Raw genomic sequence first — 18,921 nt, forward strand, 5'->3', positions numbered from 1 at the left:
AAGCAAACAAAGAAAAACATCAAAAAAACAACAAAAGACCCTCTCTACCACTATGATAGGATGAAATGGTATTTTCTGACTATGGATTTTTATGATTGTTATTAATGAATAAACATATTGCAATTATTTTTGCAGATATATCAAAATTTGTTATACCTTTTAAGTGTATCATTTTAACTCCCTTTTATAAATAGAACTTTATCTTTAAAATACAGTCTGAAGATTATTTAAATGCCAATGAAATTGAGATTTTAGAACATTCCCTTCAAATGATTTGATATTTAATTCTAATTTCTTTAGAGTCTGATTTATTTACATTTAACTCTATTAGGTTACTGCTGTCATATAAAATTCTGACATATTTATACACATTCAAATTTTCTATTAAAAGTTTTAAAGGTTATTTTGAAAGATTTTTAGGTAAACAATCATATCATCTGCAAATAATGTTAACTTTGTTATTTTCAATATCAACTCATTTCCTTCCCTTTCTCTAACAAAGACTCAGTAAGAGCCTACTATCTCCTACACCTTATTGTAAGTTCTAAGAACACAGCAGTAAACTAGAGAGGCAAGGTCCTTGCCTTTGTTAAACGAATTCTACCGCAGTAGGCAGGGTAACAAATAATTAATAAATATATACATCAGGTAGAGATTGGTGTTATAACTGTTAAAATGCAAGAAAGAAGTTAGAAGGTACAGCAAGAGTAGTACTGATATTATATACAAGACTACTTAGGAAAAGAGTGATCAGAGAGGCTTCTCACGTGAAATATTTCAGCAGGTACATGGATGGAGTGAGAAAAAACTACGTGCAAAGTGCAAGCTCCTGAGACAGGAACAAATTCAAAGAGCTGGAGAGTCAGCCAGCATGACTCCATCTGTAATGAAATACTAATTATGAATATGACAACAATAATGGTGATAGATGGTATCCTTATTTTAGACTAGATTTTAATAAACTATCGATTATTAATTGGCCTGAGAGAAATCTTAGTTGCCATAATTGCTATAGGCTAACACAAGTATGAAAGGTAAAAGTTCATAATGGTTGCTATTTGTCAAAATGGGAAGTAGCTTACTCTAATAGGTTTTAAGAGTTACTTTTTTAAAAGTAAGGACAGACAGGTGCTACATTTTGTATGTCTTTCCAGCACATATTAAAACAAGGAAAAAGGGGTTCCCACAAGTTTGTGCTTCCAAAATGCTTATGCTTAAGTTATCAAATGAGTGCAACAAAGACTTAGATTAGAAAATGTGATCAATTTATTACAGATATATTTTTAAAGAAAACCCTACATTGCTTAGATTATATTGTCCCCAAAGAGTTGTCTATTATGTAATATGAATATTTTTTCATTTTCTGTAAGTTCCCTCCGCCAGAACTGCCCAAAGTCTCAGACCTAATAAATGGCAGCACTAAGATTCAAAAAAGGGAAAGGGAAAAATCAAGCTTCCATCTGCCTATGATTTACTTAATCTTGTGAAAACATTTAAGTAATTCGTCTGCAATATTTATAAAATTACTTTTATACCTTAAAACCAGGAAACTCAGCATTCTATAAAAGGACACATATACGTACAGGCATCTCTTAAAATAAAAGATCTTGGAAAATATAAGTAGTTCTAAAGAAATATTTAGCAATTTAATCAGCACACAATCTTACAAAGAACAGTTTCCCAAATACTTCTACCATCATGCATATGATGAAGACACAAGTTATATGCTCTACAGTCAGGGCAGATAGGAATCAGTTAGGTTTTGGAGGTCTTTTTGCTTCCGAGATTTTTCTGGATAGTTGGACTGAAGATTCACTCAACTACTGGCCAGTTTTTCTTTATCATAAATTATAATTTAAAATTATTTTCTCACCAGGGAGAAAAAAAATTGCAAAAATGTCCCAGTTACTATGTCAAAATTTTTTCTCTTCAAAAGCCTTAAAAGCACAAAATGACCATTATCTGCAGATGATATACACAACTACTGAAAAAAAACAAAAAGAATTAAATGGATTGTCATAATTATTCTTATCAGCATCCACATTTAATATTTACTATTTGCTCTTCTTTAAGTTTTGCATATAGCTATTCATTCAGTCCTTAAAACCACCCATGAGTCATGTATTATAGATGAGAAAACTTAGATACACAGAGACTGAGTAACTTGCCTAAGGACACAGCTAATAAACCATGTGACTCAGATATAAATTCATAATACAGCAGAATTTTCAGAGTCCATAGTCTCAATCAAAAAATAATAGAAGAGTTTTGTCAGGTAGCTGGTTATAAAATAAATATATATACATACCAACTATTCCATATATCAGTAAAAAGCAATTAGAAAATGAAAATGGCTACCATAAAACCCTACTTACTAAAGGACATAAAGAACAGAAATAAAAGAAACACACACTTCTGAAATAAGGTAAATACCAGTATAAATGTGTAACAGTCAAAAACATTTTTGTGAAGGATGTGAAAGATCTTATATAAAGATGTGAAAATTGCCTATAAAGCTACAGCAATTCAACTATGTTGTAGTTCTTCCACAGAATCAGTATGATAAACAGAACAAGAGTTTAGGAACAGGCCAAACACATCAGATCTTAGTATATATTAAGGGAGAATTCCAATTAGCCTAAATAAATAGTCTAACTCAGGGGTGGGCAATTTACTGAATGCAGGCCAAATCCAGTACAGTGCTTATATTTGTAGGATGCATAAATTAAGAATAGTTTTCCATGTTTTAAATGGTTATATAAATACCTACATATTATCCTTTATTTAGCCTCTAGGAGAAGGAACTGGCAACCCACTCCAGTGTTCTTGCCTGGAGAATCCCAGGGACAGAGGAGCCTGGTGGGCTGCTGTCCATGGGGTCACACAGAGTCGGGCACGACTGAAGCGACTCAGCATGCATGCATGTGTGCACTGGAGAAGGAACTGGCAACCCACTCCAGTGTTCTTGCTTGGAGAATTCCAGGGACAGAGGAGCCTGGTGGGCTGTTGTCTATGGGGTTGCACAGAGTTGGACATGACTGAAGCGACTTAGCAGCAGCAGCAGCAGGCCCACAAAACCTAAAATATTTACTATCTGGCTCTTTATGGAAAAGTCTTCTAATCTGTGACCTGAACTATAAAAAAATGTTTTCAGACAACTGAATACCAGATAGCCTTAGTGGGTATGGGCAGCAAGAAGGGTAACCTGGCACCACAAATTCATACCTCTATCCAACATTTCTAATGAAGTTACATATGAAGAATTAAGCACAAAAGTTCTAGAAGAAAGTAGTTGGGAAAAGTCTTCCGGAGGTATGACTTCAAATACAGAAATCATTAAAACCATAAAGTTACATAAAATATATGAGTCAAATGCAATAAAAATGATAAATATTCTTATATTTAAAGAAAAAAAAAACAGCCTGAAAGCAAAAAACTGAAAAAACAAAATTTGTGACAAATAACAGAAGGTTATAATCTTAATATATTGGAAACACTAACAAATAAATAAGACCTATCATTTCAACAGAGAAACAGAAAATGGCATAAAAAGCAGTAACCCACAAAGGAAGAAATAAAAATGGCCAATTAAACAGAAAAAAATATCACTGGTGTGTGTGCGTGTGTGAGTGTGTGCGTGTGTGTGTGTAAATTTAGCAATATTTTAATGTACATTACAACAATAAGTTTCTTTTGTCTACTGGCAAAAGTTTAAAGGTAAATAGGTGGTATTCTTAAGGGCGCTGATGACAGTAAAAATTGGTACAAACTTTCTAGTGAAAAATCTGTCAATATGGCTCAGAGATTCAACTAAATATATTTTTAAATAAAAATATTTGAATTATAGAATCAAAAAGTTTAGCAATAAATTACTCCCAACTTGCACCATTACAGGTAATTTTTCCTCTCCCTGCTCCATGCATATTTTCTAAAATTTGTACAGTATCTCTGTACTGTTTTCTAATGAAAACAGATTCAGCAATAGCAGAAATTCATAAGTAGCCTACAGTATTATAATTTCCATTTTCAGATGAGAAAACTGAGGCTTGAAGTTTTTGCTAATGGGCAAAGCCAAGATCCAAACCCATATCTGCACTGTGTTAGGGCCCAAATTCTTAATCCCTATGTCTTACTACCTTCTTAATTAATTTTTAAAAGAAGTTTTTTTGAAGCAAATCATTCTGATATTTCCACGACAAACAACTAATCTGGAGTAGTAACCAGCATATGTATATGCCATGTATATAATAATTCTGACTAAAAAATTTTGACATACAGTATTTCTGTTCCTTAGAAGACAGATATCCCTGTCATTCATTCTCTGAAAATGCTTTAAGAATTTCAGTTAGACAGCTTCTTATCTTCCTGATCAGAATGAATACTTTCCATCAATAAGCAATAGTGCAACACCATTTTTGCATCAATCTTAACTTGTACTGTACAATCAGAGTAACACACCACACAAATAAGTTTCTGCAATGATGCTACCAGAAAGACAGCCCAAATTATTAACTGTAATATCAAAACGTAACCTTAGAAATTTATGTTAAAAAATTCAATTATAATTTACATCAAATAGCAAATAGCTAGAATGGCAGTAAAATAACAGAACATTAATCAGATGACACTATTCTGTGAGCTACTCAACTGCACAAAGAAAACCACCAAACACTGAATTTGAAGAGTCCTAACTCCAGTACTCTTGCCTGGAAAATCCCATGGATGGAGGAGCCTGATAGGCTGCAGTCCATGGGGTCACTAAGAGTCGGACACGACTGAGCGACTTCACTTTCACTTTTCACTTTCATGCATTGGAGAAGGAAATGGCAACCCACTCCAGTGTTCTTGCCTGGAGAATCCCAGGGACGGGGGAGCCTGGTGGGCTGCCATCTATGGGGTCGCACAGAGTCGGACACGACTGAAGCGACTTAGCAGCAGCAGCAGCAATAATGCATTTAATAATTAGTTGCCAAAATGACACAACTGTCAACTAAAAAGGAATAACATCAAAATAGAAAAACAAAACCAAACCCCATGAAAATTCTAGCTTAAACCTTGAATAACCTATTTGTAAAATTCTAAAAGATAAAGGAAGTAATTTACTAATGATTAACTTTAATGAAAAATGAGGGCATTTGTTGTATATCTTAAAATTTTGTAAGTGTTTTAAAACATCAGCAAGAATCTCATTAGGTTGATACCTAAAGTAAATTGCTATAGAGAAATCAGGAATAACAAGTTTATAAAAGTTTGAAAGGGGAGGAAAAAGTTTGGCAAGTACAAAATACAAGAATGCAACTGGTTTGACTACAGTATACAGTGTATAATTTAAAGTAGCTTACCAGAATTTGAAAATAACAATGGAATTTATTTTAAAATACTTTATCAGCTTGCTAATTATGACTTGGCTGTGTTCTAAATCCTTTCATTACAAATGAGATTACTGAACTAATAACCTTCCAAAGCAGTTAATTCATACTTCTTTAATACACAATCTTCCATGTCGTGAATACAGTTCAATATTTTTCTACTGCAGCATCCCTACAGCTAACAGAGAAGAGATGTCTTCCTATCTGAGGTCTAGGATTATAACCAGAATAGTACAAAGCAAAGAAAGTTTCACTGAAGCCTGCCATTAAAGCTTTAAATCTGTACAAATCAGCTTTCTGTTCTTTATAACAGTAGTATTTTAATAGGAAAACTTACTTCATAAATTTTAAAAATCAATGATCTAGAAGTAATTTCACATTTACCTCATGTCTTAAATACTTCCTAGCACAGTATTACCATATCCCAACTTGAAATCATACAACATTTTGTTTCCAATTAGAATGTTAGAAAGTTCATCATCTCGGTATCCTAAGGGCCTACCACTGCGCCTAAAACAGAGTCACTCAACCAAAGATGGTACTCTGCAGTTCATATACTGCTTTTGAGGAATCAGAAAGAAACAGACATACACTATGTAAATACAGCTTAACCGGTTAACTTACATCTTTTTCTGACCGATGTGGAAACATAGAAGACTGGCTGTAGTACATGTTTTCGTCATGGTAGTCACTGTCGACCCCCTCTACAAACTTCTTTCTTGAAGCACCAAACATGCTGTTTGTCACCTAAACAAAAATATTACTTTTATCAAGAATAATATTTTGGAAAATGTCAAGCTTTACCTTACTCCTATATAAAAAACAAAATGGAGGGAGTACTGCTAAGATGAAGAAACAGGTCAACTAAGGATTAAGGGGACAGGTGAGAAACTCGCAACAATGTAGTAGTAAATGTTTATTTGCAGGTCCTGAAAGTAAGAGGAGAAACTTAAACTCTGTTGTATGCAAAGATTCCAATTCCTTTACAAGAAAAAATATCACTATTCTTGAAAAATGGCAACCCAAAATACTTTCCATACAAAGATTTTTTAAAACATATTTGGGTTTAACTATTCAAAATCTTTACATGCATATTCACTATTATTCAATATGAATAATTATTATTCAGTATGAATAATCCTTAAGTATCTGAGGATTCTTATATCCAGGAGTGTCTCTGACATCACTATATCTACTTTCTAAACTAGCTGTTTTCCGAAGTATATCATCTTCACTAATAAGCTAAGTTTATTGAGATAAAACACTTTTTGAGCCCATGAATAGCATACTGGAAATTTTATCTCAAGTCACAAGCTTTCATTCATGTTAACAGTAAGATAAATTTTTCATTCATCATCCTGGTGTAAATTTAAGATCTTCACCAAATAACCTGCTTACTCTTGTGTTTTAAGTCTTTATCACATCCAACACTAGTAATTTTGAGCACTCATTGTAACTGCTAAATTTCTGCAAACTTTTTCCCCCAACATGACCTCTATGAAACTTCCAAAACTGACAGGTTATTTACTTCAGGTCAATGTGTCTATCCCTAGTAGTACACTTTGTAATTCAAAGTCAACTGAAATGTCATGACAGGAGAGATTTATAAAGACTTGAGAACATACAGTAACTGCATGCTTTCACAAAAAAATTGGGGGAAAAATTCATCAAATTTGACATCCATCTGGTACATTATGAATAAGTGTATTCTTTTGCCACTCTAAGTAAGAATAAACAATTTCTTCTCATTTCAAAATAAAGACTGTAGTTACTACCATTTACCAGTAGATATGATAAACTGATAAGACTGCAGGCTTTAAAGGCCAAATGTGATATGCAAGTCTGTTGAAATCACCCAAGCTATTTAATAATCACTTAATCTCTCAAGTTCCATGTTAAATCTGTATGAAACTGAGACGCTACATATTTGTGTTTACTCTCCCTCAGGCAAACACCCAGGGAGTCTGGGCAAATTTGGTATTGATGGAAGAGAAACATTTTTGTCTTCCTCTGTCTAGGCATTTTATATGTTTAGTTTTGCTTTCAAAAAAGTAAAACCTCTTTGCACAATATTCTGGTTAGGTTCAGTTCAGTCGCTCAGTCAGTCCGACTCTGGAACCCCATGGACTGCAGCATGCCATCACCAACTCCCGGATCTTGCTCAAACTCATGTCCATCAACTAGCTGACGCCATCCAACCATCTCATCCTCTGTCATCCCCTTCTCTTCCCGTCTTCAATCTTTCCCAACATCAGGGTCTTTCCCAGTGAGTCAGATCTTCCCATCAGGTGGCCAAAGTAGCGAAGCTTCAGCTTCAGCATCAGTCCTTCCAATGAATATTAAGGATTGATCTCCTTTAGGATTGACTGGTTTGATCTCCTTGTAGTTCAAGGGACTCTCAAGTGTCTTCTCCAACACCACAGTTAAAAAGCATCAATTCTTCAGCACTCAGCCATCTTTATGGTCCAACTCTCACATCCATACATGACAACTAGAAACACCATAGCCTTGACTAGATGGACCTTTGTTGGTAAAGTAACGTCTCTGCTTTTTAATATGCTGTCTAGGTTGGTCAGAGCTTTTCTTCCAAGAAGCAAGCAACTTTTAATTTGTTGGTTGCAGTCACTGTCTGCAGTGAATTTGGAGGCCAAGAAAATTAAGTCTTTTGCTATTTCCACTGTTTCCCCATCTAGCTGCCATGAAGTGGCGGGACCTGATGTCATGATCTGTTGTTTGAATGTTGAGTTTTAAACCAGCTTTTTCACTCTCTACTTTCACTTTCATCAGGAGGCTCTTTAGTTCCTCTTCGCTTTCTGCCATAAGGATGGTGTCACCTGCCTATCTGAGGTTATTGATATTTCTCCCAACAATCTTGATTCCAGATTGCCCTTCATCCACCCTGGCATTTCACATGATGTACTCTACATATAAGTTAAATAAGCAGGGTGACAACATACAGCCTTGACATACTCCTTTTACAATTTGGAACCAGTCTATTGTAGAAAGAAGTTTTTTATTCTGTACAATTAATTTCAGAATTCTAAGAGGCTATTAGTTGGTTTTTATGATAAATGTTATATCAGAATTGTCAAAAGAGGAGTTCACTTTGCTCCATTTGAATTAACTCATGTATGTAAAATTGAAAAGAGATATCCTGGTACTCTCCTGAAATTTTTTTGAATTCTGTAAGTTCCACGCCATTTTCCTGTGATTTTCCTTTCCTAGAATTATAACTCAGTAGCAATTATGATTTAAAGGGAATTAAATGTATCTTTAAGGTTGTTTTACAACAAACCTTTTAAATCTCATGTGTAAAGAGCCTTAATTTGCAGACAATAAAGTGTTTTTTTCCACTGTCACTTTGCTGAAACAAAACTTATTTAAAAAAAAATATTTTTCCTTTTAGGGACTACTTGGACAGTTAGTGGATAGGTGTATGGGGTTCTAGCCCCTAAAATTACAGTCAGAGTTACAGAATAGCTTCAGGACCATCACCAATCTGCAAGCACATCTGAAGTTGGACTGGATGTGTTTCAAGGGCTCAGGAGCTGTGGTTACCAACGGCTACAGCATCGAACAATGCAGTGCTAGATACGGAGTCAGGAAAGAAATTAAGTGGATTCCACAGCTAGTGGCCATGGCACTCAGCTTGAGAGGATCTGGGGTTAGGGTTAGGGTTGCCCAAAGAAGATTAAGTATGTTCTAACAAATTAATCAGGCACTCTATCAGATCTAGTCTCGTAAATCCATTTCTCACGTTCACTGTATAATCATAAGGAATTTGATTTAGGTCATACCTGAATGGTCTAGTGGTTCCCTACTTTCTTCAATTTAAGTCTAAATTTGGCAATAAGGAGTTCATGAGCTGAGCCACAGTCAGCTCCTGGTCTTGTTTTTGCTGACTGTATAAAATGTCTCCATTTTGGGCTGCAAAGAATATAATCAATCTGATTTTGGTCTTGACCATCTGGTGATGTTCATGTGTAGAGTCTTCCCTTGTATTGTCGGAAGAGGGTGTTTGCTATGACCAGTGGGTTCTCTTGGCAAAATTCTATTAGCCTTTGCCCTGCTTCATTCCATACTCAAAGGCCAAATTTGCCTGTAACCACAGGTGTTTCTTGACTTCCTACTTTTGCACTCCAGTCCCCTATAATGAAAAGAACATCTTTTTGGGGTGTTAGTTCTAAAAGGTCTTGTAGGTCTTCATAGAACCGTTCAACTTCAGTTTCTTCAGCGTTACTGGTTGGGGCATAGGATTGGATTACAGTAATACTGAATGGTTTGCCTTGGAAACGAACAGAGATCATTCTGCTGTTTTTGATTGCATCCAAGTACTGCATTTCAGACTCTCTTGTTGACATGATGGCTACTCCATTTCTTCTAAGGGATTCCTGCCCACAGTAGTAGATATAATGGTCATCTGAGTTAAATTCACCCATTAGAGTCCATTTTAGTTCGCTGATGCCTAGAATGTTAACGTTCACTCTTGCCATCTCCTGTCTGACCACTTCCAATTTGCCTTGATTCATGGAACTAACATTCCAGGTTCCTATGCAATACTGCTCTTTACAGCATTGGACCTTGCTTCTATCACCAGTCATATCCATAACTGGGTATTGTTTTTGCTTTGGCTCCATCCCTTCATTCTTTCTGGAGTGATTTCTCCACTGATCTCCAGTAGCATATTGGGCACTTACTGACCTGGGGAGTTCCTCTTTCAGTATCCTATCATTTTGCCTTTTCATACTGTTCATGGGATTCTCAAGGCAAGAATACTGAAGTGGTTTGCCATTCCCTTCTCCAGTGGACCACATTCGGTCAGACCTCTTCACCATGACCCGTCTGTCTTGGGTGGCCCCACATGGCATGGCTTAGTTTCACTGAGTTAGACAAGGCTGTGGTCCATGTGATCAGATTGTCTAGTTTTCTGTATCAGATCATGTACTCCTTATTGGCAAATTTAGACTTAAATTGAAGAAAGTGGGGAAAACCACTAGACCTTTCAGTTATGACCTAAATCAAATCTCTTATGATTACACAGTGGAAGTGAGAAATCGATTTAAGGGACTAGATCTGATACACAGAGTGTCTGATGAACCATGGACAGAGGTTCATGATATTGTACAGGAGACAGGGATCAAGACCATACCGATGAAAAAGAAATGCAAAAAAGCAAAATGGCTGTTTGAGGAAGGCTTAAACAAATAGCTGTGAAAAGAAGAGAAGCGAAAAGCAAAGGAGGAAAGGAAAGATAGAAGTATCTGAATATAAAGTTCCAAAGAATAGCAAGGAGAGATTAAGGAAGCCTTCCTTAGCAACCAATGAAAAGAAATAGAAGAAAACAACAGAATGGGAAAGACTAGAGATCTCCTCAAGAAAACTAGAGATACCAAGGGAACATTTCATGCAAAGATGGGCTCAATAAAGGACAGAAATGGTATGGACCTAACAGAAGCAGAAGATATTAAGAAGAGGTGGCAAGAACACACAGAAGAACTGTACAAAAAAGATCTTTATGACCCAGATAATCCCGATGGTGTCATCACTCACCTAGAGCCAGACATCCTGGAATGTAAAGTCAAGTAGGTCTTAGAAAGCATCACTACAAACAAAGCTAGTGAAGGTGATGGAATTCCAGTGGAGCTATTTCAAATCCTAAAAGATGATGCTGTGGAAGTGCTGCACTCAATATGCCAGCAAATTTGGAAAACTCGGCAGTGGGCACAGGACTGGAAACGGTCAGTTTTCATTCCAATCCCAAAGAAAGGCAAAGCAAAAGAATGCTCAAACTACCGCACAATTGCACTCATCTCACATGCTAGTAAAGTCATGCTCAAAATTCTCCAAGCCAGGCTTCAGTAATACATGAACCATGAACTTCCAGATGTTCAAGCTGGTTTTAGAAAAGGCAGAGGAACCAGAGATCAAATTGCCAATATTCACTGGATTATCAAAAAAGCAAGAGAGTTGCAGAAAAACATCTATTTCTGCTTTACTGACTATGCCAAAGCCTTTGACTATGTGGATCACAAGAAATGGTGGAAAATTCTGAAAGAGATGGGAGTACCAGACCACCTGACCTGCCTCTTGAGAAACCTGTGTGCAGGTCAGCAAGCAACAGTTAGAACTGGACATGGGACAACAGACTGGTTCCAAATAGGAAAAGGAGTACATCAAGGCTGTATATTGTCACCCTGCTTATTTAACTTCTATGTGGAGTACATCATGAGAAATGCTGGGCTGGAAGAGGCACAAGCTGGAATCAAGATTGGTGGGATAAACATCAATAACCTCAGATACACAGATGACACCAACCTTATGGCAGAAAGTGAAGAGGAGCTAAAAAGCCTCTTGATGAAAGTGAAAGAGGAGAGTGAAAAAGTTGGCTTAAAGCTCACCATTCAGAAAACTACGATCATGGCATCTGGTCCATCACTTCATGGGAAATAGATGGGGAAACAGTGGAAACAGTGTCAGCCTTTATTTTTTGGGGCTCCAAAATCACTGCAGATGGTGACTGCAGCCATGAAATTAGAAGATGCTTACTCCTTGGAAGAAAAGTTATTACCAACCTAGACAGCATATTCTAAAGCAGAGACATTACTTTGCCAACAAAGGTCCATCTAGTCAGGGCTATGGTTTTTCCAGTAGTCATGTATGGATGTGAGAGTTGGACTGTGAAGATAGCTGAGCGCTGAAGAATTGATGCTTTTGAACTATGGTGTTGGAGAAGACTCTTGAGAGTCCCTTGGACTGCAAGGAGATCCAACCAGTCCATCCTAAAGGAGATCAGTCCTAGGCGTTCACTGGAAGGACTGATGCTGAAACTGAAACTCCAATACTCTGGCCACCTTATGCGAAGAGTTGACTCATTGGAAAAGGCTCTGATGCTGGGAGGGATTGGGGGCAGGAGGAGAAGGGGACAACAGAGGATGAGATGGCTGGATGGCATCACCAACTCAATGGACATGAGTTTAAGCGAACTATGGGAGTTGGTGGTGGACAGGGAGGCCTGGCGTGCTGCAATTCATGGGGTCGCAAAGAGTCAGACCCGACTGAGCAACTGAACTGAACTGAACAAATTAATAGTTCCTTTAAAAATATCTTTCTATATTTTACACCTAAAGAGATTTATAGCCTAAAAACATGCAACAAAGCAGAAGTTGTCTTCAGACTTCAGTTCATATTTAGCTGAAGTTCATATTTGCTCAGACTTTAACAGGAAGTAGTAAGGTCACCTAATTAAGCTATCCGGCCTGTACCCTGAAAATGTTTGTTCATGTTCTTCCCGAAATAATAAACCCAATCATCTTTATCATTATTTTATCAACTATAATACTAGGAACTATCATTGTTATAATTAGCTCCCATTGACTACTCATGTGAATTAGATTTAAAACCCAAGTTCAGTCCCTGGTCGGGGAACTAAAATCTTACAAGCCACACAGTATGGCTTTTTTTTTAAAAAAAGGAGAGGATTTGGGGGGCAGTTTAAGAGTGACATAATTTTACATATTTTCTGTAAGTATACATTTAATATGACTGCAGCTAAGTTGTAAGGAATGGACAAGAGGGGACAAGAGTGGAAACAGGGAAACAGGTGTGAGAGACGATGGTGGCTCAGCATACAGTGGTATGGTAGAAGTGATGAAGAGGTATATAAAGGGTATATTTTGAGAGAGTTCTGACACGAATGAATATAAGAATGGACGGATATGAAAGGGTAAGATATTCACATTACCCCCTGGAAGAGAATAAGGAAGAATCAAAGGAACCTAGAAATCTACTTTTTATCAAAGGGGATATGTCAACACTAGGCCAAAATACGTTAAAATTACTGGGTATACCATATATATTGAAGTCAACTCAGTAAACAGAAATTTTAAAAACTAATTTAAAAACAAAATCACGCTTTACTCTACATTACATATAAAATTTGTTCAAATATTTGGTACATATAATTTTCAGGTTTTTTCAAGAAAATATACAAAAGGTTTACACCCATTTTAACTGACCACCTTCTTTCTCAACTCTCATACCAGATATATTAACAAAGGAGAAGCAAAAGTTGAGATTTCACCGAGAAAAATACACGCAACACATATATACCAAAGGCAAGCTTTCTAAAGCCTTTTTGAACACAGATCTAAAACAGGTAACTAAGACATTTTTTATTTGCTTTGAGTTCATAAGCACTAATCTGAATATATATATACACACATACATACATATATATATAAAAATATATATAACATAAGCTAGCATACACTAATTCTATCGGCCTGACTTCCCCCACTGCAAAAAAAAAAAAAAAAGAGAGGTGACCTCAAAATGTAGTAGAGAGGAATTAAACTGAGAAGCAGAATAGAAGCACTAAGTTGGCTGGATCTTCCCAGTAAACATCTTCATTACTTAATTAGGACTAGCCATGAATTCCTAAGGTCTAACATTCCTAACATCTAAATATAATATTTCAAAGCCAAATTCAGTAAGTCAAAATAATCACAGAATTCATAAAACCTCAAACGTGAGATAATCTTAACCAACAAACAACTTCAAAGACTGGTAAAGTGGCCCCTGATCCAGGTGGGATGAATGGTAATTACAAAAGGGAAGGAATAAGAGAAAAGGCCTGGAGCTTTTTAAACGGTCAGAGAAACAACACTAGGACAAACAGAAGTGAAACTTTAAAAATAAAATTTAGATAGATAAGAAACAGTAAAAAACAGACCATATGCAAGGCAGGACAGATGATATTTAATCTTGCACAGTTTTCTTTCACCAAGACCTCTGGAAGGAACTTACTCTAAAATCCTTTACTGTCTATGATGCTGGACATGTTGGCTCAGGCATGGAATCCTATTCCCAGGGAATAGAAACACAATCCATGGCAGAGTGGTCCTTTTCCTGAGAGCAAACAAATGCAGTTTGATTTTGAAATCTATCTCCCAAGGTTCCAGCAGCATATTTTAAAGTGCTGCTAGGACATTTCTATCTGAGGAGAAGCACATTTTAATCAACTTAATCAGTAATATTTAAAACTGACTTTCCAAGTTGTTCTCTCCTTTTTTGTTCTGCATATCATCACGTTCTATCCATTCTTCACATGGTTTTCATGTTTTTTGCCATTCTTCCTTTCATCATCTTAGTTTAAGATCTGGACTAGTTTTTTTAAGGCCCCTGACTGATCTCTCTTTACATTTCAATGAACATGCTAAGCGTTTACTATATGAATTATGCCAAAATTTGTGCTAATGAACACAAAAACTGAGTAACAGCTCTAAGTCTTGACCAAGCTTACAGTCTAGCTAGGAAAAACACCTGTAAACAAAAAATTGTTCTATGAATATCTGTACAGATGTTTTGGGAACACAAATAAGGAAATATCTAACTTTAACTGAGGGAAACCGACTGAAAGATCTTATTATAAACCAATATGTGAACATATGTTTAAATTTGTTAATTTTTTTTTATTACAAAAAAACACAAAGTGTGTGGGATGGGTGATGCAGCAAACTCTGGCATCAGAGACAGCATGGATAAGTGCTTGGAAATGAGAGAAAGCCCAAGAAACAAAAAACTTTTAATATAGTCAACAAGGAGGATGCCTGGAAGGACAATGATAGATGGTAAAGAAAAGTAGGTTAAATTCCATTGCCAGGTTAAGAGGGCATGCATAAAGACAGGAAAATCAGGTATAAAAATCTAGGTGAAGACTTCCCTCAACCAATATTTTACTATGATGTCACATTCATAACCACTACACTGAATTTGTTACTTTCTTACTCTCATATCGCTTTTTAATTTTCCCTAAAGGATACAGTCCATTCTAAAGGAGATCAGCCCTGGGTGTTCTTTGGAAGGACTGATGCTAAAGTTTAAACTCCAGTACTTTGGCCACCTCATGAAGCGTTGACTCACTGGAAAAGACACTGATGCTGGGAGGGATTGAGGGCAGGAGGAGAAGGGGACGACAGAGGATGAGATGGCTGGATGGCATCACCAATTCAATGGATGCAAGTGTGAGTGAACTCCGGGAGTTGGTGATGGACAGGGAGGCTTGGCGTGCTGTGATTCATGGGGCTGCAAAGAGTTGGACACGAGTGAGCAACTGAACTGAACTGAACTGAATAGATCATGACCTTAACACATAATTTTGCTATAGTAATTATCTCAAAATTCAACACAAACCTTATGCCTCAGCTTAATTAGGTTCTTCTTTGCTTTCTGCCATTAGAGTGGTATCATCCACATATCTGTGTTGATGTTTCTCCCACCTATCTTGATTTCAGCTTGTAATTCATCCAGCCCAGCACTTCTCATGATGTGCTCAGGATATAGGTTAAACAAACAGGGTGACAGCAGACAGCCCCATTGTATTCATTTCTCAATCTTGAACCAATCAGTTGTTCCATACAGGGTTCTAACTGTTGCTTCTTGACCTGCACACAGGTTTCTCAGGAGATAGGTAAGACGGTCTGGTATTCCCATTTAAGAGCTTCCCACAGTTTGTCAGGATCCACACAAAGGCTCTAGCATAAGAAACAGAGATAGATGTTTTTCTGAAATTCCCTTGCTTTCTCTATAATCCAGTGAATGTTGGCAAATTGATCTCTGGTTCCTCTTCCTTTTCTAAACCCAGCTTGGACATCTGGAAGTTCTTGGTTTGCATAATGCTGAAGCCTAGCATGAAAGATTTTAAGCATGGTTTTACTAGCATGGGAGACGAGTGCAACTGTCCAATGGTTAACATATTCTTTGGTACTACTTTTCTACGGGATTGGGATGAGGATTGACCATTATCAATCCTGTGGCCACTGCTGGGTCTTCCAGATTTGCTGACATAATGAAAGAAAAAACCTTGATGGCATCATCCTTCAGGGATCTGAACAGTTCTGGAATTTCGTCACACCCCCTAGTTTTACTAGCAGCAATGCTTCTTAAGGCTCTCCAGAATGTCTGACTCTGGGTGACTAACCATGAAGATCTTTTATATACAGGTCTTCTGTGTATTCTTTCCATCTCTTGATCACTTCAGCGTCTATTAGTTCTCTACCATTTTTATCCTTTACTGTGCCCATCTTTGGGCAGAATACTCCCTTGATGCTTCCAATTTTCCTTAAGAGCTCTCCAGTCTCTCCCCTTTTGTTGTTTTCTTCTATTATTAGCACTGTTCATTGACGAAGGCTTTCTTGTCTCTTCTGGCTATTTTTTGGAACTCTGCGTTTCATTGGATGTACCTTTACCCCTTTCCCTTGCTTTTTGCTTCTCTTTGTTCTTCTGCTATTTGTAAAGCCTCCTCTGATAACCACTTTGCCTTCTTGCTTTTCTTTTTCTTTGGGATGGTTCCACCTCTGGACCATCTGCTTAGATGATACCTCTGCTTAGAATGCTCTTTCTCCCATTCTTTGAAACTCTCACACCAAATCAGGACCCTTGGATTACACAGTCACTGAAAATACTTTATCATAACTATAATTACATAACTTTTATTGACCACCTACTATATGCCAGGGAATATATTCTAAATGCTTTAAAATGTATTTATATACTCTTCATAGTTAAAACTAAGATCATGGCATCTGGTCCCATCACTTCATGCAAATAGATAGGGAAACAGTGTCACACTTTATTTTTGGGGGCTCCAAAATCACTGCAGATGGTGACTGCAGCCTTGAAATTAAAAGACACTTACTCCTTGGAAGGAAAGTTATGACCAACCTAGACAGCATATTCAAAAGCAGAGACATTACTTTGCCAACAAAGGTCCATCTAGTCAAGGCTATGGTTTTTCCAGTGGTCATGTATGGATGTGAGAGTTGGACTGTGAAGAAAGCTGAGAGTCGAAGAATTGATGCTTTTGAACTGTGGTGTTGGAGAAGACTCTTGAGAGTCCCTTGGACTGCAAGGAAATCCAACCAGTCCATTCTGAAGGAGATTAGTCCTGGGATTTCTTTGAAGGGAATGATGCTGAAGCTGAAAACTCCAGTACTTTGGCCACCTCATGCGAAGAGTTGACTCACTGGAAAAGACCCTGATGCTGAGAGGGATTAGGGGCAGGAGGAGAAGGGTATGACAGAGGATGAGATGGCTGGATGGCATCACCGACTTGATGGACATGAGTTTGTGTGAACTCCGGGAGTTGGTGATAGGGAGGCCTGGCATGCTGTGATTCATGGGGTCGCAAAGAGTCGGACACGAATGAGTGACTGAACTGAACTGAACTATGTAACATGTATGTAATTCTCATGTATTCACTTATTTAGTCTTCATTTTTAGATGAGAAAACTGAGAACTGCAGAAGTTGGGTAATTTGCCCAAGGTCATATATCTGATGCATCCAAGGTTTTATATATGATAAGTGCCAAAGAAGGGCCATGAACCCATACAATTTGCTAGAGTCCCCGATTTTAACCATGATAGTACACTGACTCTCAGACATACAACTAATAATTTAATGTGTGTATTCTCCCAAAACGATAAGCTTCATTATGGGAGAAGCAGTAAAGGGCAAAAGAGGGTGAGGGACTTTCCTTGCAGTAAACAATGGTAGAGGGTGCCACATCAAATATGTGTGCAAGTCAAAAAGATCCCTTTAGCAGAAGAATGAGAATGGACTGACTAGACATATGTGAAACAAAAGCTAGTCTCTATCAGACTGATCTTATCTCTTTTAGAGAAAGAGACAATTTTAGAATAAAATTATGCTTAAGAGAACATTACTACACCAATTAAAAAGTAATTATTGTTTCATATCCCAAATTAATATTTTTACTTACTTTCAAAATATAATGAACATAATGGAATCATTCAAGGAATTAAAATGGTTATTATAAAACTATACTTTTATTATAAGCTACTGAAATAGACACTGTAGCATTAAACAAGTAGAATACATTTACCAACTAGGTTAAAATAAGAACAAATACCTAATGGCAACATTTTCTTGGGGATTCCATTTCTAAAGTAGCTAGAAGTTTTTACTATTAACATGCTGATACCTGTGACCCATCACAAAATTAACCATTTAACAATATTAAAGCATGAAGACTTTTCTATAGCCAACAAATTTTCACCTTTAGCAACAGAGTCTGTACTCACCTTATATTATAAAGGATAAAGAGAGCCAAGTATAGGTAGTGGGTGTGAGTAACAAGACTGTTTTTTACTCCTGTTTCCCTAATGAAGACTTTACTAATTCATTCTGATTGCTGAACATAAAATTTGACTTCTAGCCTATTTGGCCCTCCCAATTTCATATTCACTATCAGAAAACATTTCACACACATGTATATACACTGAAGTTTTTCGTTATCTATAAAGTAGGCAGAAAATTAATTAAAAAAAACACAGTCAATTGCAATTAACATTTATCTGCCTTTACCAAGATGTAGTAAACCAAACTGAAACCAATCACAAGAAGCTAAGATATCTGAAATCTACTTATCTTCAATACTGGCCATCAGGAAAAGTTGATATGTCAAATCCATTAAGACACTGCCCAAATTCTATGAAACAAGACTACTGTGCACCTATATCAAATATATACTAC

At 36.7% G+C, this 18,921-nt stretch overlaps 1 protein-coding gene across 25 annotated transcripts in view; it reads right to left on the minus strand.

Moving 5' to 3' along the window:
- Nucleotides 1–18,921, minus strand: part of CNOT2 (CCR4-NOT transcription complex subunit 2) — a 126,369-nt gene that overhangs the window by 35,355 nt on the left and 72,093 nt on the right. For 19 of the 25 annotated variants that reach the window (XM_069584644.1, XM_070292354.1, XM_070292355.1 and 16 more), the window contains one exon: nt 5,994–6,116. The exons of 2 other annotated variants lie outside the window; for them this stretch is intronic. In XM_069584644.1, the coding sequence (XP_069440745.1) occupies nt 5,994–6,116 (123 nt within the window). Of the gene's footprint in view, nt 1–5,993; nt 6,117–14,174; nt 14,277–18,921 lie in introns of those variants that run through there. 4 more of the 25 variants (XM_069584653.1, XM_069584651.1, XM_069584652.1 and 1 more) reach the window with 1 other exon arrangement.

Source organism: Ovis canadensis, chromosome 3 (genome assembly GCF_042477335.2).
Source record: "Ovis canadensis isolate MfBH-ARS-UI-01 breed Bighorn chromosome 3, ARS-UI_OviCan_v2, whole genome shotgun sequence".
Classification (NCBI taxonomy): domain Eukaryota; kingdom Metazoa; phylum Chordata; class Mammalia; order Artiodactyla; family Bovidae; genus Ovis; species Ovis canadensis.